The sequence below is a fragment of the Alligator sinensis genome, unplaced genomic scaffold (assembly GCF_000455745.1).
Source record: "Alligator sinensis unplaced genomic scaffold, ASM45574v1 scaffold744_1, whole genome shotgun sequence".
Classification (NCBI taxonomy): Eukaryota; Metazoa; Chordata; order Crocodylia; family Alligatoridae; genus Alligator; species Alligator sinensis.
The window spans coordinates 1,122,890-1,148,907 of NW_005842241.1; the positions used below are offsets into that span (position 1 = coordinate 1,122,890).

General features: G+C 41.7%; 1 protein-coding gene across 1 annotated transcript in view; it reads right to left on the bottom strand.

Moving 5' to 3' along the window:
• Positions 1-1,075: 1,075 nt before the first annotated feature.
• Positions 1,076-26,018, bottom strand: part of UBAC2 (UBA domain containing 2) — a 199,738-nt gene continuing 174,795 nt past the window's right edge. The window contains exons 10-11 of the mRNA XM_025208617.1: positions 9,971-10,093; positions 1,076-5,043 (exon numbers count right to left, since the gene is read on the bottom strand). Coding sequence (XP_025064402.1) covers positions 4,936-5,043; positions 9,971-10,093 — 231 coding nt within the window. The 3' untranslated portion in view covers positions 1,076-4,935. The remainder of the gene's footprint in view (positions 5,044-9,970; positions 10,094-26,018) is intronic.

The following is a 26,018-nucleotide window of genomic DNA, read 5'->3' on the forward strand; positions in this document are numbered from 1 at the left end:
AAGTCGTCTTCCAGTGACCTTTTTTATCAATCCCAGTGAACCACCCTGCCTAGGTCCTCGCATCCGGACTACATGATACTGTTAAGATATGGTCACATTTCTAAAAGGTCATGGGAAGACAAGCTCTTAACAGATCATGTTTGAATTATTGCACCATCTCTTTTGCTGGCCTTGACAAACCTTGCTCTATTTTTATCCCTCCAGATTGCTGATAGAAAGTTTATCTTTCTTAGCCCATTACTTTGACTCTTGTTGCCACTCTCTTTGCATCCTTCCATTGGTTCCCTGTTCTCTACCACATCAAACATTGACTACTATCAAGGCCCTTCTTGGCTTATCCATCCCTATTTTCTCTCATTTAGTACTGAGAGGTTAACTCCTGCCTTAGATCCTCCCCCTGACACCAGCATCCGTTGTCTAGTTTTCAAATAAGTATCTTCACACCTTCCAATCTACCCTCAGCCTTGGAAAGTGCTGGCTGTAAATGTCCACAAAACTACCCCACTGTTCTCCTTCAAATCCGTCCTAAAACTTCCCTTTCCCTTGATGCCTGCAAAACTCTTGACAATTGTTAGGTTATTGATATGATGAGATTAATCTTGTCAATACTGTCTCATAGTTTTCTTGGACTCCCCTGCTTAGCTCTATCCAATTGCTGTCTCTTGGCTTATACCTAAAGTATGGGCTCTTTGGAAGAGACTCTATTTTTGTCCTGTGAGTGCCCAGTGAAATGGGGTCTATAACTAGAGCTCTGAGCTACCACAGACATACAAATAAACAACAATCTTTCTGAATCTAGTTAGTTTTGCACAAGTGAGGTTCAACTTTGACCTTCTGTTATTCGTATGTGAAGAACTTAATAAAGTGCTGGACCCATTTTCAACATCTAAGATATGTCTTCAAAATACTTCCAGGAACAGAAAACTAAATCCTAATACAAAGTAAACATGAAATGTTAAAGTGAAAAATAGACTCCAATACATGCACCGTGTATCCGAGGATGTATAAAATATAGTCCAAGAGAAACCTCTCCTTGTAACAAAAGTGAAAACAAACCTAATAAAGAGAAGGTTTTTATTGCAGGAAAACCAAAACAAGAAAAGATTTCTATTCATTTATGAAGTAAGGTACAATTTAACAGAAATATGCATGTGGACAGTCACACAAAGAGATACAATCCTCCTAGCAATGTGCCAATTTGCTTCTCAGGATTTCAAAGTCTGGACACCTCTCATATAGTTTTATAAATATAGTGAACATACACATACACTGAAAGAAAGAGGAGTCTGAGAATATATATTTTTAATTTCCTTCCAACACACACATTATAGCTACAATCAGGCTCTCCTGAGTGATATATAACATCATAATCACACATACAAGATGACTAAATATCTTAGCCCTCCCAAAACATATTTTTTGTGATTTTCTTTTAAAATATATCTGCACATATTTTTCCATTAAATAATAATCTCCTTAGGGCATATTATAAACAGGCACTAGATATCACAAATATGTACACAAGAAGCTAAATTTGACTGTGAATTTAATCGTCTGAGAGGTAGTAATCTCCATCTCCTATGGTGTGAGAGGAAGACATTTTGACAAGTACATGAACTCCTGTATGAAGCCTCATCCTACTGCAATTTAACAGACATTTAAGGACCTTGGAAACTAGTATTTCACAATGCAGAGCTGTGTAACGGTCCCATGTAAAAGCCCTGTCCATTTCCCAAATACACTATTTCAAAAAAGTACCCTGCTAACTCATTCTGATTTCATTCTCTATTGTAAGAAAATGTTCTCAAGGTACTAGTGGAATCTGCCAGAGGGGTAATGACTTTAAATTCTCAAAGGTGAAATCCTGGGATGCCATTACCAGAGCCAATGAGAATTTTCCCACTGACTCCATTAGTTAGGAATTCACCCTTTAAGCTCTTCCTCATAGAAAATTATGTTGCATCTTGTTTGGGGAAAGGACAGAGACTTTCCCTTGCTTCCTCAAATACATTTGTATAGTGCAGTTAATATAGAAACTATATTATTTGAGACATTTCAAATTACACTGGACAAAATGCTTAGATATACTTTAAGGAATTACCCTGCATATACAGCCAGTTGGTCTATCACAGATGACTCAAAAGACATTTTTTAAGATCTGTTTTCTACAAGTCTTCCTTTGCTACATGAGTCAGATTGGAACTTTCCTTAGCAGCATCTAAGACCCAAAAAGCTTTTTTATGGAAAGTTTTTAATTTTTTTTTTTAATGGCAGACAAAGTATTTTGAGACAAGGAAGTTGGGTGAACTTCTGGCCCCGTTATGGTCCAAAGGGAGTTTTGATATATTGGCTTCACTAAGGTGCCAGGATTTCACAGCTGGAGTTTAAATATGTTTTGCAGAAAGCTTAATACAATGGGATTGTGACTTCTAGATATTACTGACTTATAAAACAGGAATGATTTTGATCACAGAACATTAATCTATAAATACTCTATAATGTCTTGGACTAAACTCTCAGTACAGGTTTTCAAATTCTTAGTGTAAAAGCTACTTGGGTCTGCAAGCAGCTCCAGTGGAAGCAGGACAGTACTTCAAAGGGTCTCTCTCATATTTAACTTTGTAACATACACTGGTCAAGAGGTAAATACATCCCTTTCCTATTGACAGAATTTTGCTCACCCAGAATTATTTACTATCTTTTACAGCAAACTATTATGAAGTTACTTTGACAGTAACAGGAAGAATTTAGCTATTACAACCAAAATAAAATGCATTACTATCTACAACTTGTACAATACTTAATATATTTTTTTTTAATTAAGCTGCATGCCCCAAATTATTCCATCATTTAAAAACAGGTACCTCTTAAAGCTTGGGCCTCTCTTTGTGAGCCAGTCACTTCTCCAGGTTAACAGAGTCCAGAAATCTCCTTGGCATATACGGAAGAAATGCCAGTCATTGCCACATCAAACAAATTTTGCACTGAAAAACAGCTGTTGTCTCCACAGACCTGTGATTCCCAACCAGGGTACTGCTGCACCCTGGGTAGCCTTGAGAACCTTTTAAGGGTGCCAGCAGATGCCACACAATGATAGTACTGTTAGCTGTGCAAATATGATTCACAATATAAACCCAGAGATTTGAATAGGAACCATAGTGTTACAAGCATTCCAACCCATTGTGGTCTTTTTTAATTCTTAGCAGCTGAAAAATTGCTCTATTATTTTTCTGTAGTCAAAAAAATGAGGGAAAACTAAGAGCTGGCATTTTGCAAAGGATGCCTCAAGTCTAACACGGGGTGCCTTGAGTATAAAAATTTGGGACTCATTGGCATAGGCTGCCTTGTACCAGCATGTTCACAGCCTCAAGAATGTTTTCCTCTCTACATTCTAAGCAATGGAAATTACAAAGAGAAAATACAATAGTTGCTATTGTAATAGGTTCAAATATGAACAAACCTGTTGTCATTCCTCTGGTCATTTTGCAGACACAGTCAGATTGCTGGTTTTTTAATGAAAATCTGAACTATCCACTGTTTTTCCCATTTGCTTCCCAACATATTCTTTTATCCTTCTGTTTTGCCCCTTGCTACTTCATTTTTCCCCTGATGCCACCTCCTATGTCCTCAATTTTGTGCATTATATATGTATGTTACATTTGACATACCTATATGTAAAATACATGCTATATATGAATATATTATTCTTTAAGTATAAAATTCAGCTCACTTTTGGAAGTGCATGGTATCTCACAATAATTGGCTTGATTTCACAGGTGTTGAGCAAGCAGGTATTTCTACAGTGTGAAACTTTCATACCTTTGAAAATTGGATCAAATATGGGGTCTTTAATATTTTAAACTCTAAAAGCAGTTCCTGGATATCCTGACATTAGCATCCTGTTGGCTCCTGTGCCAAGTTCAGCTGATGCTTCCAGAGTAAGTTTTCAGCCCGTGTTGCTTTCAGCCAAGTGAGCACAGCCAGGGTAGTCCAGATCTGTGACAGCTGAAAACTAAGACTACATAGAAAGCAGAAAAATGTCTTTGGTTTTTTAAAAATATTTTCCTTTTAAAGAGATGTATATACCCTGCTCAAAAATTGAAGTTGTACATACCAGACTAATTGAATTGCATCCAGCTGTTACAATGCAAATCTACTCAAACCAGGTGAATGCCATCAGCTTTATATCCTTTTTATCACTTATGTCCTTTTTATTACTCCATTAACATATTTTTGTGCCTTCTGACCTGAGTAGTCATCTGCTAAATTTATAGTTGCTTAAATTTATGCTGATCACCTACTGTACAAGATCCACACAAAATTTCTGGTATCTTCCATGGATTACATAGTGAATAACAACTTTTATTTAAAAAGGATTTCAAGGAATAAAATATTACAAGCATTAATACATTTTATGAAGAATGATGTCATAATCCCATAACCTTCTACTGAAATAATATCACCACCTTGGAAGATTTTCTCATTACTGACCAAAAAACCCAAATAATATTAAATATCAGAGATAAGAAATCAGCAAAAGAGTAGAACTGTAGTTTTTTTCTTGGAAGGCAAATCTATCTGTATGCAGCAGTTGTAGTCTCATTAGTTGCTTTTGCATTTCCTTGCAAATAGGAAAGATAACATTTGAGTTACAAAGAAAGACCATTTTTAAAGCAAATTTTGAAGATATCTGGTAATAAGTGGAGATCAAAATAATGTTTAAAAGGATAAACAAAATGGGAACGATTACTTTATTTAAGGGTTTGGGAACAGTCAGTATCATTCGTTAATATTACTTTGAAGCATCATTTATGGAGATGTAGTTTCTCTCTCTTGACTTTCCCCCTTTCTTAGGAATGAACTTTCTGAGTCTATCCAGCAGGTGGCTTCAATCCTCCTTCAAATGGTAAATGCATCAACTTAAGAAATTCTTCATCAGTGCTGCAGTAGAAAGTTAGTAGCTACGTTAAGGTCATTATTTGAAGCCCTCAGAGCTTCTAAAGCATCTCCCCTGGAAAATCCCATTTCCATAAGCCGTGCTACCTACAAGAAAAATAATACAAAAATATTGTTCACTAGAGTTTTAGCCATATTTTTCCAATTACAATCATCACACAACACCAAGAATTGGGTTTATTAATGAACGGTGAGTACAACGGCATACCTTTATTTAAATAATTAAGCACAAGTATACACTGTAATACTGTAACTGCTGCTATGAGACCACATGCTTGAATAAGCCTGAAAACATTACAGCAGGTGAGAGATTTTAGTTGCAATACTAACCGGCCTTCAAAATGTAACTATTTATTGAGGATACTACAGCTTTATTTTTTGGCAGATCAAAATTAGAAATATTTGTAGAAAAAGAGTTAAATAAAAAGGAAAGTTTTGTTATAACTGTAAAAGTATGGGATTGGAGAAAACTACTGAAAATAAAATTTAGGGCTCATGTACTGTTGATAAGAAATGGCATAAAATAGTGAGCAGACCAAGGAATTTTGCAGCAGACATCAGAGGGCGTCTTTACATGTGCTCCGCGATGGGGTGGGAAGCACTTTAATTACAGCAGCTCTCAGAGCCGCTCTAATTAAAGCACCCCCAGCATCATGTATATTCAGTGTCCCATGCTTCAAAATGGTGTCAGATGTGCTTTAATTAATGCTCGTTTGATGAGCTTTAGTTAAAGCACCCCCGCCATCATTTTGAAGTGCGGCGATGCTGAATACACGTGATGTGGAGGCTGCTGGAGCATGCCAATTAGTAGACTCAATTAATCCAGAATACTTGATTAATCGAGTCAGCTCTGATGCATGTTAATTAGCATGCATTGGAGCAGATGTCTGGCACATTATAGGTGCCCAGACTGCTTAATTGCATATGTATAATTTTTTCTAAAGGGTGCTTCCTCAGACATATTGCATGAAAGGGTTCTCTTCAGTTCCTTTTTTTCAAACATTCACATAATACAAATAATAAAAATACAGCAAAGGAAGGTACCTGAAAGCTAGCTCTAAAATAAAAGGGTAGTAAAATACTTAAACTAGTTGATTAACATTCATATACAGGATTCCAAGCATTAGCAAATTGTTATGTTTGATAGTGCAAGACCTTGAAAATAGCTACAGTTTGCAGGACAACCATGATTCCAGTAGTCAGAATGCACTTAAGAAGCATCTTTCACATGTTTTAATACATTTTGTAAAAGCTAATTTTTGTCTCTGTGTCAGCTGTTCTTTATATATGCTGACTTTGTAATGCATTTAATCCTGGCATTATTGTATGCTATTATAAAAGATGTGCAATTCAACACCTAAAAGGATAAATCATACCCATTTCAGGTTGCAGTAAATTTGAAACCTCCATTTCTCGAATAGGTAGAAATATGTGAGAATGTTACTCATTTCTTTTGCAAGCTTTATTATTGCATTCACACTCAACAGCAAATTAAATACTTTGGACAAAAGTCACTTAGGTGCTGTGGAAGAAGACCCTTGGTATCTCCCACTTACTGGGAGTTAAAATCCCAAACCAGACATCATGACTCAAAAAGCCACAGTATAGGAAGGGTGTCTGCGAGATGATGTGAGTCATCCTCTATTGGTGCATTCTGCTGAAGCCTAGTCTAAGCTGCCCTTCCCCAAAGGAAACCTGAAGAGAGGTCATGTGCAACGGCCTTCCTTCTGTGGGGTAAGTCCCTCCACGGCGTAACAGCATTTCCTTGCACCAGCAAGAACAAGTTTACATCTTTACCTCTACATATACCCTTTACATCTAGAAATTCACACTGTGAATGTGTTGTCAAGAAAACTGTGATTAAAAAAACCCGCATTACTTTCAGTATTTCTACTTCTCTATTCAGTAGTTTCTGAGCAACTTGTTACTTCTAACTGAACACTAGAGGGACTCTGTTCTCCAAAATATCTCCTCATATAAAACAGACAGAGGCACTTCTTTGATTTTATCCTAAATAACTTTTTCTTCCATAAATATTAATTTAGTAATAAAAAAATCCAACAACACTTTTATTCTGATTTACTGAGATGTGAAGAAGGGTGCTTTGTGCCTGAAGGCTTGTCAAGAATACGTCCCAACTATAAAATAGATCCAATAAAAGGTATCACAAAAAACCCTTGCCTCCCATATAGTTCCTGGGCTATCATAATTACACTCCACCCCTACTCAAAAATTGTCAATTTGTCAAGTACAACTGCCAAGTACAGAGATTTTGTCAAGAACAGAGATATGGGGGCATCTTTGCCATAATATTTTGACATCAAAATTTGTAAGTAGCAATACCTGAAGATCTTACTTTTTAGGTTTTCATGAAACTTTTTATGGAAAAAGGTCAGGTGATGGGATGAAAATTGACCACTGAAATAATATTTCAGCAGAAGGGTTTTTACTGTAACCATTATGGATTCCAACATTAAAGAAGGGGGCTGTGAGGCAAAGCTCATGTTTATAGAGGTTTCCACTGGGCTTGATAGAAAACATACTTTGACAACAAGTAATTCTTTTACTCAGATGTACCTCAAGTACAGGAATTCAATACAGCCTATGAAACAGAAAACTTGTACTCTGTGAATTCAAAGGATTTATAAACTCATGGGACAAGCAATTATTTTTGTAGTCCAAGCACCACCAATGTTTGAAAAGTTTCATTAAGAGAACAGGATGTCAGCCTAACTAAAACATATATTTCTAAGAAAACTCAAATTGCTAAAAACAAATCTAGGTCAGGGGTGGGCAAAATACGACCCATGGGCCGGATCCAGCCAGCAAGCCCATTCTATCCAGCCGGGGGGCCCCTAAAAATTTAGAAAAATTAATATTTCTCTGTCTTTGGTTCCTGTAAAAAATGACAGGAACCAGGGGCATTAGGCTCCAGGGGAAGCCCAGCAGGCTCCTGCAACAGCAGGGCCCACCTGGCCCTGCTCCCGGCCCCGCTCAGCTGGAAGCCTCAGCTGGGGCTCCTGGCCTGGGACCATATGGCTGCCCCACACCGGAACCTCAGGTAAAGTGAGGGGTGTGGGGAAGGGCAGGGAAGGAGCCCAGGAAAAAGCTGAGTGTGGGGAAAAGCAGCCCCTCGCCTGCCCCATGGCCGGCACTCCCTTCTGCAGCCACGCGGGGCTGTCCTGAGCAGGCACAGGCAGCCCCACGCGGGCTGCGAGTGGTTGCAGCACAGGGCGCCAGCCACGAGGCAGGCATTGGGCTGCCTTTCCCCTGCACTCAGCACCAGCTTGTAACCCGCCCCTGCTGCCAGCCTTGGCCCCGTGCCGGCTCCAGGCTTGCCCATTGGGGCTGCACGCAGCAGCAGCTGCGACCCCCCCTGTTTGCCATGCTGGGCAGTGTTGGCTGCTGCTGCCCGCACAGAGCTCGCGCGCTGGGCAGCCCAGAGGCGGCAGTGGCAAACACTGCCTGGCACGGCAACCAGGGGGGGCGCAGCTGCTGCCGCTCTGCCGCGCCCCGACGAGGCAAGTCCACGTGGGGCTGCCTGTGCCTGCTCAAAACAAAATGAGGGCAGGGGGTACATGACAGGATTCCCTGTTTATGCCCCTTGTCCCCCAGCCCTACTGTCCTGTGCCCCCAGCCCTACTACCTCTTGCCTCCCTGCCCTGTGCCCCCCACCCAAAGCCCCTGCCCCCAGTCCTGCTCATGACCCTTGCCTCTCACGCAAAGCCCTTGCCCCCCACCCCTGCTGCCCCTTGCCCTGCACCCAAAGCCCCTGCCCCCCAGCCCAGGCTCTGTAGCTGTCAGCAGCTACCCAAAACCTGGGTCAGCTGCAAACATCTGCTGCCTCTCCACCCCGGTCCCCACCTATACCTGCTCAGGACAACCCCATGGGGGCTGCAAGCAGCTGTAGCAGGGAGTGCTGGCCACAGGGAGAGGGAGGGGCCACTTTTCACCGCACTCAGCACCAGCTTGTTCCCTGCCACAGAACAGGGTTTTGGGGCTGCACGCTGCCCCTCGCCTGTACCGCGGGGCTGGGGGGCACTGGGAGTGAGCGGGTGCCCAGGGTCCACACCAGTGTCCCAGGGCCAGTGTCAGTGGGGTCTGGAGCAGGGTAGCAGGGGTACAAAGTCCCGGCCAGCAGGGGCTCTATGGAGCTGGGCCAGCTCCCCTCTCTCCCTGCTGGTGTAGCCCAACCCAGCTCTACAGACCCCTGCCAGCCTGCGCCCCACTCTGGGCCCCACCCTGAGACATTGGTCCCAAGATGGTGATCAGGGGGCAAGGCTACCCATCTGGCCCTCAACAGCTTGCCAAAACTGGGTAAGCGGCCCTCTGCCCTAAATAATTGCCCACCCCTGATCTAGGCAATGTCAGACCTTCTAATTCCATTTTTTACTTCCTATTAATGCTTGTTGGTCAAGATTTTTATGTTTGGCATTTCATAGGTAACTAGAAAGCATTCTAAGCCAAGTGACCTCTAAGTCCCAATTCAAATCAGACCCTTCATTCTTTTGGCCAGACACAGCTAAAACCAGAGCAATTCCATGAATTTCCATGCAGGTGTGCAGATTTATATATAGAGAGAGTTTTTCAATTTATCATTTATTTGGAGAGGTGTTCAGAGCTGGTTTTGGATTCAAATAAATATTAGGTATTGGTTAAGGTCCCAGATAAGTTTTGTGTTTCAACTGGCTCACAAACCATTCTTAGAAGATTTTTTGCTATATCTCACCATAGTTGAATAGCCTTCATCAGTGAACAAAGCTGGTAAAAAGGGATACATACAAAATCAGAAATTCTAGAATAAAATTGCATCTCTAAATCCCATAAAAGAAACTATAACAGTTCAAGATGGCTTTCTGTTGTGACTGTCATTTAGGATTCTAATTTATGCTATCAATGTTTTACTTATAAAAAGGTTTATCACAGACTTCATATTACAGACCATGAAGCATAGTGTAGATGTCTAACTTCTTAGCAGGCTTTTCATGACATTTAAAAATATCAAAATATTTACCTGTTCCTCAGAAACCTCAGTAGGTGGAGGTGCATCTTGCTCAGACTGGAGAATATCTTGATAATTTGCATTACGTCTATGACGTAGAGGACGAAAGAGTCTATTCCAGTTAATCATCCCACCCTGAAACCAGATATTTACTATTATTAATATCTTTAAACAGAGAAAGGAACACTACCATAAAGATCATCCATCTAAAAAGAGTGGCAGCTTTGTATAAACTGAAGTACACAAGTAACATTCACACTTAAAACTGCTGAACTATCTTAGTTGTTAACAGGCTGTGGTATAGTATTCAAAAGGGCATCTTTCCTTACTTTATTTACCAGAAATATTTTTAATTATTACTTAAGCAAACCTGATGATAAATATGAAATTATATTTATTTCTTATTACAATTTCATGTTTCGTATGCATTTTAGGAGATATAGCGCACTGCGGTGAAGAAGACCCAAGAGACTACTGTTCTGCAGTGATAAACGGAAGACGTGATTTTTGCAATTACTGTGTGTGTGACCACCACGGAAGTTAACTGAAGCTTCATGCTCTATTTTCAGGATCAAGTCCATCACACCTCAGGAAGTGAAGGAATTTTTAATTACTTAAAAAAACCCCAAACAACTATGTTGGTTAGTTAAAAAACAATACTGATAGCTTTGAATACTAGTCCTCTTCAGGCAAAAGGATGGTGGCTAAAATGTAGACCATCACAGATAGGAAGGCGGCAAAAATTGCAGGAGTAAAGAATAAGACAAATAGTGTATTCTCAGGGCACCTGCAAAACAAAACATGTGGAAAGACAAAACCAAACCTAACAATTACAAGAAAACATTTGAGAACATCTATGATATGCTTTCCATATATAAGTTTTCTATAGCCGCTGTCATTATTCTATGTGGCCGAATGAAGTAACAGACAGTTAAGAATACTCTGAAACCTTCCTCATTTTGCTTAAAAATACCATCTTAGATACCACATTTCAAGTTTTGGTATTCTTTTCAAGCAACAGCATCTTGCAACTGTGTTTGGTATGTCCCAAAAACTGAAATTTAATTTGACAACATAAGCATGATGAAGTTGGGGAAAAAAAGTGTGAAAAGTAATGAGAGGTGACAAAACTGTGCAACGGTAATGTTGATTTATTTAGCAGAACTACAGCTTGCTGGTGTTATGAGCAATATTTGCATCACTACTCATAAAAAAAAAAAAAAGTATAGCTCCTTTACAGTTTTGCTGTTTAACATTTTTTCCTGGTGCTTCTGTGTCTTGAAAGTGACTTGTTCCTTAGCTCCCAGTCACTGTTACTATAGAGATCTCCTCACCACTTCTATAGGACATGGACTTCCTTCCTCCAGTTGCTCTATTTTGGGCCTTGAGCTCTGTTTCTCAGAAGACTTTCCTCTTAACGGAGTTTAGTTTTCTTAGTTTGCTTTGTTTTTTTGTACTTCTCTGGGCTGCAGCTCTCCTGCTGATAGCTATATCCTCTTTCGGCCTTAATAGTCTGTGGTCTTGCCTGTCATTTCACAAGTGGCAGCCCAGCTTGCTTGGACATCCCCCTTCCTTCCCCAGTGAACAGAGAGAGATGCTTAGCTGTGTTGGTCTGAAGTCAGGTAGAAGATAGCTCAGAGTGGCACCCTTGAGACTAACTGGTTCAGATATTACACATCTGATAAAGTAGACTGTTGCCTATGAAAGCTTACACCTCCTTGAACCAGTTAGTCTCTGGTACCATTCTGCCCTCCCTTCCCTAAAGAAGAGTTTAATTCATCCATTCCCTTCTTTCCCTCTCCTTTCTCTTTTTTTTTTCAGGAAAGACCCAGGCAGTTTTAACACTAGATTGTGTCACTGGTGCCCAGCAGGATGAAGGAACACAGGATAGCATGAGTGGCAGTAACTGAAGACAGTACTTTATTATAAATAAAGCATCTGGGGTCTACTGAGCTGTAAGGCAATAGCTTTTAAAGTGCCTTCAAGGACACAAATGAGGATGTTTGCCACTTCATTACATTTCCTTGTACTACAGTATACTCCTATTTAAGAGAAACAGAAATGATGCATCACCATTTATAATTACATGACAGTTAATGATTCTGAAATCAGCAAATCTAACTATTGCATAAACCATACATTCATCCTTCACTAATATACTGTATGAAAATATTCTGGATCCTTCTCCTTAAACATACGCTTATAAGTGAAGAAGTTTTAAAGGAGGGCTTCCACGTAAGACATAACGTAGCCAAATAGAAAGTATGTGGTACAAAGAAAGAACTGGACTATAGTTCAACCCAGGGACTTGAACTGGGATCTGGTTTCTATTCTTGTGTCTGCATCACTGTTCCTTCATGGTCTTGGGAAAGTCATATGCTCCGTGCTTCCATTTTCATGTACATGGCTCAAAAGGATGTTTTGAGTCTTAAGATACTAATATCTTGAGTTTCCTGGCATAAATTAAATTTAAAATCAGAACCAGAACAAAATATTGATACTTTGCATGGTGTTTTCTTTAAAAGAAGTAAGAAAAAGGACCCTGATGGATTCACCTGAATGCCCACCCTAAGGGGTATTATAAGAAAGCCTGGTGAACTGAAGACAGCAGACAATATCATGACACAGCACACTATTTTGTAAATGTGCTAGTCTATGTGAAAACTTAAATATAAGTAGGTACATTTCTAGCAGTACTTGAAGCACTGCTAGAATTATTTATTTAATAAATTATAATAATGAATTATAATAATTATTTATTTAATAAATAATTGCTAGAGAATTATTTATTAAAAATTATTGTTTTGCCTTGTAAATCTCTGTGCAACTAACTGTCAAAGGTTTTATTTGTTACTTGGCCAGTGCCGTAGCAAGGAAATTTGGCACTCAGGACAAGCCTGCAGTGACAGCGCGCCCTCGCCCTGCACACAGATCCAGGGGACACACACCTGTATCATAGTTTCATATATGTTAGGGGCTGGGACCTTACAGATCATCAGGTCCAGCCCCTCTGCACTTGGGCAGGAAAGACCACGAGGGTCAGATGATCCCAGCAAGTTGGGCATCAAGGCGCTTTTTGAAGGTCGCTAGGGTGGGTGATTGTACCACCTCTGGGGAGAGCCTGATCCAAACCCTCAGCACTCAACTTCTAAAGAAGTTTTTCCTTATGTCTAGTCTGAAACAATCTTCAATCAGCTTGTGGCCATTATTTCTAGCCCTTCCCTGGGAGCCTTGGTGAATAGTTGCTCCCCCAGGCTCCGATGTACTCCCCTGATATACTTACACACTGCCACCAAGTCCCCTCTGATTCTTTTCTTCTCCAGGCTGAACAGTCCCAAGTCTTTCAGCCTCTCTTCATATGACCTGGTCTCTAAGCCTAAAATCATGCGCATGGCCCTCCTTTGAAGTCACTTAAGCTTTTCCACATCTTTCCTGAAGTGTGGCACCCAGAACTGGATGCAGTACCCCAGCTGCAGTCTCAACAAGGCTGAGTAGAGTGGGAGGATGACATCTTTAGCCCTGTTCGAGATGCCTCAGTAGATGCATGCCAGTGTTTCATTATTGCTGCCAGCTATGGAATCACATTGGTGGCTCATGTTCATTTTGTTGTCTATCACAACACCCAGGTCTTAGTCAGTTGTGGTGCTGGCAAGTGTAGCACTGCCGAGTCTGTAAGTGTGTTGTGGATTATTTCTCCCCAGATGGAGCACTTCTCATTTCTATGTATTAAACAACATCAGGTTGAGGTCTGCCCACCTTGCAAGCCTGTCCAGGTCAGCCTATAATGCCAGCCTGTCCTAAAGCATGACCACGCTCCCCCATAGTTTGGTGTTGGTGCTCAGGGCGGTCACCCTGCTTGCCCCTCCCTTGCTATGGTACTGCACCTGGCACTGCAAAGGTACCATCTCTCAGAAATGAGGCTTGTACATTTTCACAACCTTGCACCCACAAATGCATCCTGAATTACAAGTACACAAAAATGCTGCTTTCAATTTTGAAAGCAAACAGTTTCTGTACTAAATAACTTTTCTGAGCTTCAATTTTACTGACTACAGAAGCGGATAATGTTCTTAGAGCAGTTTCATGAAGATTATACTGATATGTTTCTTAGAAACAACTAAATCAGATGAGACAGATTAGATAAAGAAAACTTGTCACAGCTACTTCAAACTGCTCTTAAAATACTTCAACTGTCTGCGAATCTAAGTGATGGTACCAGAGTATCCCTTAGCTACTTACTACATAAAATTTAGGAATATCAAACAGTGATATTATTGTCATTAGACACAAGTAAAAGTCTTTAAAGATTGAGCATTTAAAAAAAAAATCTAACAATCTTACCCAAATCCAGCCCCAAAAGCAAGCAGTGTGGAAAAGATTCATCATAAAGAAATCTTATTTATTCAGTTTCTAAAAGTGGGCAAAAGAAGGGGGAGAAAGAACCCAGACCCCTGCCATCTCTTGCTTTTTCAGACTCCCCTCTTTCCACCTCTTTAACTTTACAATAAATATATGGAAATATTCTAATGGAGCTTCTAAACAAAGGAAGGTAGGACTGGGAAAGAGACTCCTGGGCCAGCAAGTCCAGTTACCTGCTTTTGTAGGCAATCATTAACCAAAGAAATCTCCCAAATCATCACTTCAAACCTTTGCACAGGACTACGAGGAACAATGCTTGAATTACCCTATCAGACTTGTTCCTAAATTGGGGGCACAGGCATCACCAGCAGTCAGCAGCTGAAGCAGAAAATGTGAAATGGGCCATGAGAGTTGCCCTGTGGTACAGAACAACCCCATGGTTCATGCCAAATCTGACCTCTGGGAAAATTCCTTCTTGGCCCCAACTGGCAACCAGTAAGTTCTTGTGCATGGGATTACTACACACCTTCCATGACAGATTTTCATCTACAGTATTTTAATTTAATTCTGCAGCAGAAGGCTCATGAGCCATTCCTCCTGCCTGGGGATGCCATGAGATACTGCAAAAAAGAGTTCCATCTCCTGGGCCCACCCTTTCTGCCACTCTCACTGGCAGCAAACTTTTCTAATCCAATAGGTGACAGCTAGGCAGCTATTGAGGTATATCTGTTTATTACTAAGTGAACTAATTGCAACCGTAACAATAAGTAATAGCAGGTCTCAGCAGCATCCATGTTCAAAACTGGGTAATTCTAAGTGCATTAATCCTTCCATACAGGGTCAATTCCAACAATATTTTGAGAGATCTCTGTTATCTCAAGACTCTCTCTCAAGATATGGGTGACATTTCTCCTTCTGTTACTCTAAAAACCTAATCTGTTCCAGATTCCTGCTCTGGAATGTGGCTGCTGCTCATGTTTCCTACAGCGGGGATGAGACTGCTTGCTTGCATAACTGTTTTCTTACTTAGTCTTTAACTTTGTTCACAATGAAAGAATTATTACTGCAAAAGGAAACTTTCTTGTTGACCTCTCCACTGCTTCATCCACCGTTTTCCTTGGATTATGGGATGGGCCTTTTCCCTACTGGCTGCTAAAGCAGCAGCTAAGTTACTGACTGAGTAGGCAGCAAATATTTCATTACCTTTTATACCCTGTTCATTACAATGGGAGAATAAGAAAAGATGAGTTGTAGAATTTCTGGTCTCCCTGCAAACAGGGAATAGTCTGGATAGAATTACACAGAAATAATATTTAGCATAGGCTTGGTTTTCTGGTGCAGAACTAAATTAAAATGTATCAGTATTGAAAAGCCAACATTAGGCTAGAAGTGCTAATTCATAGTAAGATTATTTTGCAGATTGCTAACTTTAGGGGTCTACTTAATTCAGTTTTGCAGTTTTTGTGAAAACTGCAGACAATAGTGTTGTCTGCAATCACCAGGAAATATCGCTTTGGCTGCAATTTCGTATGAAATCAACCTAAAAAAATCATGTATTATTCATATAATATGCTGTTTTAGACTGTCCCAAAGCTTACCACCATACAAAGACAATGCAACAATCACTGCAGCCATATATCATGTGACTGAGAGAGTTACTGTCTGCTAGTGACGCAGACTAAGTGAAGGTGCCAGTCAGTGAAGTGAAAATGTTTCTATTTTCTATTAAAGTTAGCATTAATCAGTCTTTCTAAAATTTCTGTAGAACATTTCATATAATAATAAATTAAGATATGTTGCAATTCATATTGTATATAAATGTATATTTATAACATACTATTTACATTTAATATTTACATTTCTAATAATGTAATTATATGATAACATTTACATTCCACAGAATTTGCTATTAAATTATACAGTATATGCCTCTCCAACAGGAAATGCCCATGAAACTGGCTCTTTGTGATGCGAGCAAGCCATAAAATTGCTTTGTTTCACCACAAGTTATGTAGGCACATGCTAATAATGCCTTAAGCCATCCAGTCACAGGAGGAGGGGGTGGGATGTATAGAAAGGAAAGAAGGTTTCCTCTGGACTTGCAGAAAAAAGAAAATCCTTAAGAAGTTTTCTTGTCTGTTTACTTGGACAGAAGAGTACCGGTAGGATAAGTCTATCAGCTCCCAAGCATGCAATGTGAAGGCTTATGAGGTATTTCTCCCTTTGGGGATGCCATTAGATTCTGCAAACAAGAGTTCCATCTCCTGGGCCTGGCTGGGGGCATCCAGTCAGACCCTTTTTAGGGGCTTACAAAGAACTACTTCTTCTTTGCTAGAGGATAGATATTTTGTGTGTGTGTTGTCTTCTCAGCACTGATCATCGATGATAAAATTTATTATATCACAAGTGAGCACCATCATTCCATAGGACAGGGGTTGTCAACCAACTGGGGGTATGCATACCCTTAAGGGTACTTAGAAAGGTCACCAGGGATACGTGCAGGAGGATGGGGATGGAGCATACCCTGCGGCACAGCAGTGGTGTCTCCCTTGATGCATTCCCACACGTCGCTTCTCACCTGGGGGTGGGGGAAGGGCGCACCAAACGCTACCAGCCTCATGCAGCATACAGTGGTGCCTCCCCGCCTTCCACCCCAGCTCGCTCTCCTGACTGGCTGCCGGGCCACTGACCTTGGCTAACAACCGATGGCGAGGAGGTGTCGTAGCCACCCCTTGCCTGCAAAGCTGTGAGGGCAGCAAGGCACAAAGGGTCTGAATGGCAGGGGGGTTATGGTTAGGAAAGGGAGTGTGTTTCTGTGCCTGCTCCCAGGAGCAGGGTGGGGGCAGAGGGGTGAGGACAGCAGCACCTCTCTGCAGACGGATGTGGGATGGAGGGGCTCGCACGCGGCGACCACCACATGCCGCTTTCCCATGGCCAGTCGCACGTGCAGCAATGTGAGCTGCTGACGGGCAGCGCGTGATTGGCTGGGTGCAAGGTCCATCAGCAGCCCTCAGAGCCGCAGGTGCGACCGGCCATGGGAAAGCAGGACACAGCAGCGGCGACAGCGTGGGGTGATAGGTGGGGGCAGCAGCTGCCGCGTGCGAACCCCTCCCCCCATGGCTGGCCACCACCACCAGAAGTGATACACTTGTTCAAAAAGGTTGAAAACCCCTGCCATAGGAGCTGGTGCCAACCTTGGCCAATTTCAAGGGACCTAAGCCAAGCTGTAGAAGTATGGTTAAGAAGAAGGCCCCAAAGCTTGTTGCTGAATGTTCATAGCATGAACCTTTGTAGATGGGGCAACTAGCTTCGTCAGCAAAGTAAAGGAAGATATCCATATTGCTAACTAAACACAATTAAGCAAGGTACAAGACCTGAAAGGAGACACTATATGGGAAGACCATACATTAAATAATCCAAATACATTATATCATAGCTTTATCTTAAAACACTAGTAATAGTGATTGATGTAACCAAATATATTAGATGTTATTTTGCTATAATAGACATATTTTTGTTAAGATGCCTAGATAATTTGTAAAAAATGAAAACAGCCTTTTCAAATAGGACCTTAAAGTAAGGTAAAGAATAAACAGGCCAGTGTTCAACAGCATTCCACAATGGAGAAGGAAAAGAGATAAGAAAACCTCATTTCTACTTTCCCAAGCATATAAATCCCACCTAATTGGCATCCGCCAAGTCCACAAGAGATCTGGTTCAGTCCATTTCCAAAAGTTTCAGTGAAACAAAGAAATGTAAATAAAACCAATCAGAGTTCATTTATTAGAATATTAGAACTAACCATCTATAAATATTGGGCATAGGCTAGAGGAAAACTGGGGGAATTCAGCGAATTCAAGAAGACCTGCTGCCAATCTGCATGCCACTCCCCTCTCACCTCTCGAGTCTCCCCAGCCAGTATAGGTGAGAATCTATGTTGTGCTGTCATGGGTAGCCACATAGACTTTGTGATAAATGTTTGTTTTTATGGTTTAAAGCACAAGCAAATAAATGGTTGGGCTGTAGACCTGTTTCTGACACTGTTATCACTAGCCTACCTACAAGGTTACCTGCAATCTGGTTAATAGAGCTCCAGGTCCCTGATAAAACTACTATTGGAAATAGATTAGGAGAAGGCATCTATTAGGCTAGGGACAGAAATTACACATAAACTGATATAAGTGATCTGAAACCAGTTCAAATCTGTAACACAACAGAAGTTCAGTGCACATAAGCCATTTACAAAATAGCTGAAACCAGTTTAAGACAAACCTGGATGGATATAGTATCAGACTTAACTGATTCAGGTTAAACTGGTTTATTAAACTTCTGTCCAAATCCCCTCCAGATTCAAGTTAATTCACAGTCCCCCAGCATCCCTGGATATTTTGCACCTCGTCCACTAACCACCCCTTGCAGGGTGGGCAGGTTAGCCTTGGCCTAAACTGCCTGCTCCAACTGAGCAGGGAGGCATGCTCTAGCACTTCCTGGCATCTGGCCTGGGCCATTGCAGGCATGTGACTGCATTTCCAGAATCAGAAGCGAATACCTGTTCACTTGCTTATCAGTTCAATCTACACAGCTTACACTAACCTGCAACAATTTAACTGATTCAGCCTTGGGCTTTTTGACCGTCTGTACTTAGCCATGAAGGTGAAAAACAGGGCTGGCACCCCTAATGTTTAGTATGGTCAGGAAACAATTTCTCCAGCACTAGTAGTAGAGAACCATGATGAGAAATGGCAGTTAGTGGGAAGAGGATTAGCCCTTCGCCAAGAGGAAAGACCTAGAAGGAAGAGTATACTGAACAAAGTACTGGCTGATAATTTCCAAATATATCACTTAGGCCATGGACAGATGTGCTGTTTGAAAGACTCTAAGTGCTCTGGAAGTGCTCCAGACAGCAATGGTGCAGATTTGTACAGCTGAAGCAGCACTTAAAAAAATGACCCTCAAAAAAAAAGAGAGAGAGGAACATTTTTGGAGCACTTAACTTTGAAAAATTTCCTGAAATGTCTCCAAGCTCCAGCAGTCCTCTGGCATCCCACAGTGCTCTGCTCCCTAGCCACACTCTCAATGGGGACCAAAGATGGGGGCAGGGTGCAAAGAGCATTCAACCAATGAGTGCTCTCCTGTGTGCTTGACTGCCCTTTGGAACCTTTGGAGAACAGAGACCAAGAGGCATGCAGGGATTCCTGGTCTCCAGCCCCCTTGATGGAGAACCATGCTCTTGCTTGCCTTTATGACCATTCTGAAGCACTTGGAAATGGGGGAGCAGTGTGGATTGAACCATGCTCAATCTGAAGTGCTCCAGAACTCAGAATACTTCAAATGCACATCTTCCCATGCTGCATACAAGAGACATGTATTTCCTTTTTTATAGATTCAGACAGAGATATGCATAATAGGAAACCTTTACATAAAACACACAAACAATTCTGAATTCATAACTTACTACCTACCCTCCCAAATTATCCAGTGTTGCTAGTCTCTTAAGGGGAAGTCAGCTTTATTAGTTCCCTATTTATGCATCTGTAACAATCTGTTCTTAAAAATGTTTTATACTCAAGAGTCTGGAAAATTAAGAATGATATTTTGGACAATTAATAATTGTCAGCTTGAAGTAACTAAGTATATGCTACTTGTTTCTATTAACTTCTTAGGTACAGCAAAGAAAAACCTTTATAAAATTCAAGACAGATTGAAAGCTAGTGAGCTCTTAAATACTTGATGATGCTATCTTATGTGCATGGCTTAATGCCAGCTCACCATCTGCTTGCACAAACAGGAAACACCTCCTAATATCTGTCCTGTGCACCTTTTCTAAAGCAATAACCACACAGAAAAAAAGATAGAAAAAAGGAAACAGCTCTATGTTGCATTTTTTAAAAACATGAATATCACCCCATACTAACTGTCTACACCTAGTAAATACTGTGTTGCTTGGAGCAAGCTTACATCTTTGGATTGTCCCATTTGTTTTATGTGAAGATCCTCTTTCAAAAAGTAACTTATCTAACATTCTAACAGCAATGACATCTCATTTTATTTTCCGTACTGATACAATTCCATAGACATTTTGAATGCTGATTTTACTATTCCCACTAAGAAAAGAAACAAAAATGTGTGCATGTTCACATGCACGTACACATATTATGAAGGGGGCAACCAAGAGTTGGGGGAAGAGACCACATATGCTTTGCGGTTACAATTTTACTATACTGTGCCTCAAGGTGGATGACAAATTCATGGCATTAGCTATATTTTAGGATTTTGTAATTCCATCCATAACTATCTTTGCACCTGCTATTTAAGACTAATAATAATAGTGAATTTCCCTGTAATTAATGAAGTCTCTGGCATTTCTCCTTCTGCAGAGCCAAAATTCTGAGAACACAGAGTTTGGTTTTTATTTGTATTTATTGTATTTTAACCATTTTGCTTTTGGTAGAGGTTTCGGATAGAAGAGTCATTCTTACGGTAGAAAAGTTTTTCTAACAAGGAATGTATTCCAGCATGTTCCAACAAGGGTCAGACTTTAGATATGCCCTATGAATTTGGTCAATAGACAGATCCTTCTGACAGACTATTTATACCCAGCTCTCATTTGTTTCATGATGAGCTCTGTGGCTTGCATTTGATTTTGCATAAATCAAAATCCAGTCTTGGATGTAGCTGGGGCTTAATCCATTAACTACTTTGAACTTAAGACCACGGCCTCAAACTAGCCTCAGAAAATATGTGGCAGCCAACTGAAGGGGACCAAACATCCTGTGCCAGTTGGAGCCCATCCATCATTTTAATATTTTACATTCAAATGCAGCGAGTTTCAATAATCCAGTGTGGAGGTGACAGATATGTGGATCACTGTGACTTAGAGGAAAGGACAATCGTTCTTACCAGTCTGGAGATGGAAGACAGCTGGGAACTGAGGCTGAACCTAGTTTGGTGAGGTGTCATAAGTGGAAGATTCTGAGGATACATGACTGTACATTATATAGTTTAGCAAAGCAGGCCCAGATGGAATGCACCCCAGAGTGCTAAAAGAGTTGGCCGACATCATAGCTTGAGCATTTGTACAGATATCTGAGAACTCGTAGTGCTTAGGAGAGGTTCCTGAAGACCGGAAGCAGGCCAAAAGGGCCTTCAAGAAAGGATGGAAGGAAGATCCAGGGAATCACAGGCCAATCAATTTGACCTCAATCCCTGGGAAGATCTTGGAAAAAATTATCAAAGAATCCATCACCAACAGGCTGACAGAAGGCACCATTCTGAGAGACAGCCAATATGGATTTGTTATGGGTAAGTCATAGTTTCATAGTAGTTTCATAGTAGCTAGGGTCAGGAGGGACCTAAACAGATCTTCTAGCCTGACCCCCTGCCACAGGCAGGAATGAATGCTGGGTTCACAAGAGACATGCATTTCTTTTTTTTATAGATTCAGACAGAGATATGCATAATAGGAAACCTTTACATAAAACACAAACAATTCTGATTTCATAACTTGCTACCTACCCTCCCAAATCATCCAGTGTTGCTAGTCTCTTAAGGGAAAGTCAGCTTTATTAGTTCCCTATTTATGCATCTGTAACAATCTGTTCTTAAAAATCCTTTATACTCAGAGTCTGGAAAATTAAGAATTATATTTTGGACAATTAATAATTGTCAGCTTAAAGTAATTAAGTATATGCCACTTGTTTCTATTCATTTCTTAGGTACAGCAAAGAAAAACCTTTATAAAATTCAAGACAGATTGTTGTGCCTGACCAACCTCATCTCCTTCTATGACCAGGTGATGCATCACCTGGATGGGCAGGGAGAGGTTTGTCACTTACTTGGATTTCAAAAAAGCCTTTGACTTGGTCTCCCATGATGTCCTCATAGCAAAATTGGGGAACTACAGCCTTGACAACCTTATGGTCTGATGGCTGGGGAACTGGCTCTGTGGTAGGACCCAGAGAGTGATAGTCAATGGAACTGAGTCAGCACGGCATATGGTGACCAATGGCCTCTCTCAGGGTTCAGTACTTGGACCATTACTCTTTAATATATTCATTAACAATCTGGATTTGGGTGTCAGAAACTAACTGATTAAGTTTGCGGATGACACCAAACTATGGGGAAGTGCAGTTACACTGGAGGATAGACTGGGGATTCAGGCTGACCTGGATAGGCTCGCAATTTGGGTAGATACAAACTTGATGACCTTCAACACACTAAAATGCAAGGTGCTCCACCTCGGGAGAAAATACCTACATCATACCTATAGGCTTGGCAGTACTTCATTCACTGGCGCCACATCCGAAAGAGACTTGGGGATCATGATTGACCACAAGATGAATATGAGCCACCAATGCAATGCCACAGCTGGCAAAGCAAATAAACCCCTGGCTTTCAGCTACCAATGCATCCCAAACAAGACCCAAGATGTCATTCTCCCGCTTTATTCGGCCTTGGTGAGGCCACAGCTGGAGTACTTCATCCAGTTCTGGGCTCCATCCTTTAAAAAGGACGTGGAGAAGCTTGAGAGAGTCCGGAGGAGAGCCACGTGCATGATCAGAGGTCAAGAGAGCAGGATTTATGAGGAGAAGCTGAGAAGCCTGGGACTATTCAGCTTGGACTGTTCAGATTGGAAAAGCGTAGGCTCGGCTCAGGGGGGGACATGGTGGCAGCCCATAAGTATATCAGGGGTGTGCATCAGGATCTGGGAGAACATCTGTTCACCAGGGATCCCCACAGAAAACAAGGTCCGATGGTCACAAATTACTGGAAAACCATTTTAGACTGGATATAAGGAAAAATGTCTTTACCATCCGAGTCTCTAGAGTCTGGAATAGACTCCCCCAGAAGTGGTGCAAGCACCTACTCTGGACATGTTCAAGTTGAGTGTGGATGATTATCTTCCTGGGGTCATCTGACTTCCCGCCCTTTGGGCAGGGGGCTGGACCAGGTGATCTCGCAAGGTCCCTTTCAGTGCTAATGTTTATGAAATCTATTAATCCAGGCTTGTGACCATCTGTACTCTATACTATGCTCTCCTACTGAGGTTTACCCTGCACTTAGAAGCCCACACAGAGGGCAGAGCTTGAACATGCTTGTGGTTGAGCTTGTGCCTGGTCTGACCTACCACCTGTAGCATGCACAAAATGGATCTGTGCCCTGTCAGTGCACCATTACACAAGTCTAACTACAGTGAGCCCAGTGCTCCTTGTTCTCTCAAACACTGAGAAATGTCAGTGGGACAGAGAGCTGGATGGGCATTGTGTTTAGACTGTGTCTAGGGACATCTCAGCAATCCATTCAGGGTTATGATAAGGAGCTGGTCATGCTCAAGCTTCTTTGAAGCTGATGCAGGAACTTGCCCTAGAGGACACCAGCATCCATCATCAGGCCACATAACTAAGAACATGCAAGAAAAGGGTAAACAGCATTTGTGTATGTGGGTGGTGGCAAGGAATTTCAGAGTTTGACAGCAGCTATGTCACTGCAAGGCTGAGTTGTGCTGAAAATGGGATTTTCCCACTGCACCACCACTTTGGATTACCCCACACTCCCTCACAGGAGACAGTGGAAAAGTGGGAGGAGGCAAGAGGCAGCACCTACCACCACACTGCAGTGAATTCAGGAATGCTAGAGTTCCAGCTATGAAACTGCTACCTTACATTGTGTAACCTTTTTATTTAACTCCCTAAACAAATCCTCCTTTCCCCTGAAGCAAGAAAAGCAAGAGGTGAAAACCTATTACCTTAGACCAGACACAACATTTTTTCCAGGACTACCACCATTTCCGCATGACAGACAGAAGCATGGCAGTAGATGATTTATTTTCCCCCTACTGCCTGTACTTTTGCAAATCCCTGAGGGCCAGTTTGCTACATCCCCTTGAAAGGGTAAACAGAAAGGGAAGGTAGTCTTTCCACAGGACATGCTACTCCTTGCCCCACAGACTTAACTGATTCAGATTAAATCAGTTTATTGAACTTCTATCTGAGAACCCCTCCATATTCAAGTTAACTCACAGTCCCCCAGCATCCCAAGATGCTTTACACCTCCTCCACAAACACCCCTCCCAGGGTGGGTGGGCTAGCCTTGGCCCAAGCTGCCTGCTCCAGTCAAGGAGGGAGGTGTGCTCTAGTACCCTCTGGCTTCTGGCCTGAGCCACTGCAGTCATGTGACTGCATTTCTAGAAGCAAAAGTGAATGTCTGTTTAGCTGCTTATCAGCCAATCTGTGCAGCTTTAACTAATCTGGAAAGATTTAATCAATTCAGCCTCGGGGGCTTTTGACTGTCTGTGCTTAGCCTAAGGAATCAGTTCTTGTTAAAACCTTGTCCCCTTCCCTGTCTCCAGACAGTCATTCCCAACCCTCTGGCCCCCACAACAAGGCAAAATAAAACCCTAATGAAGTTTGTATCATTCCCTAGAAAACGTCCAAGAAGTTTTTTGATCTGGGAATCCTCACTACATGTTGTGCAGTTGACCCTGATTTTTTTTTTCCAATGCAGTCTTCTCTGATGATTACAAAAAACAAATCCCTTCCAAGACATTTTGTCAGCAGTGTTTCCCCCCACCATCCACAAACAGAAAGATTAAAAAAAACCCCCAATAACCAAAAACCCCACCCACCCACAGAAAAGTAAAGAAGAGAAAGTCAGTTCTTTCAAACCTCAAATGTGCCACGTGTTTCCAGGCACCTCAAAATGCAGTGTCTGAGTGTCCCTCCCGCCTCCCACTAGTGTGATGCAGCTTTCAGTCACAGCAGGGAGAAACGAAACCACAGAAATGAAGTACAAATGACCCGCAAGCATTTTTGTAACCTTTTGGATCCCCTAAGCTATGAAAACCACTTAGCTGCACAAAACCAGGAACAACAGGGAGTGGTTTAAAAAAAACCACACTCCACCATCCCACACACCACGTCAAGGATCCTTTTTCCCCCCCAGCACTTGACAAGCCAGTGTTCCCTATCGATCACCATGGGGCTGTAAGAGAAAAAAACATGAAAAGCACAGTACCAGTTTCTCAGTCTTTGAGCTGTAGTCAGTGGGGACCTGCATAGTGTGTAAACAGACGTTGCCTTTGTGCTACTATAAAAATGTTTATGGTGGTACAAAGGCCAATTAAAAATACATCCATGCCCCTTGACTCACTAAAAATGCCAAAAACATGTAGGCATTTGTACAAATTTTCTGTGACATGGGTGGTATCATTTTGTGCTGTTATTTTGAGACTGACATGTTTGCTTTAAGGTGGGAGAGTTCTGGCAGTCTAGACCTGCCCTGGGCAGGGACTCTCAGGGCTTTAGGGGCCCAATCCTGCACAACCTGGAAATCCCCATTCAGCTGATCCAAGCCTCAGGACTGTACTGGAGTGTAGACGTGCGTCTGGGAAATCCCAAATTGGGGAACCCAGGCAGCACTCCCAGGGTTTATGGGGTCCAATACTATATGCCCTGGGAATTCCCATTTCCACACTGAAGCCTGCTTTCCTTGCTTACTGATATGCACCCCAGAGATTCCCCCAGGTTATGATTCTGCAAGTGGAGAACGTGTCATCCACTGTCCTACAGCTTTAACATGTGGGACCTGTCTCTGAGGGGGTCATTTCCCCCACCTTCCTCCCACACCTCCATAGACCAAGCAAAGAGGTGGCTCTTAGAATGAGGGTCTGATTGGACAGGCAGGAGGTGGGAGAAGAAAATCT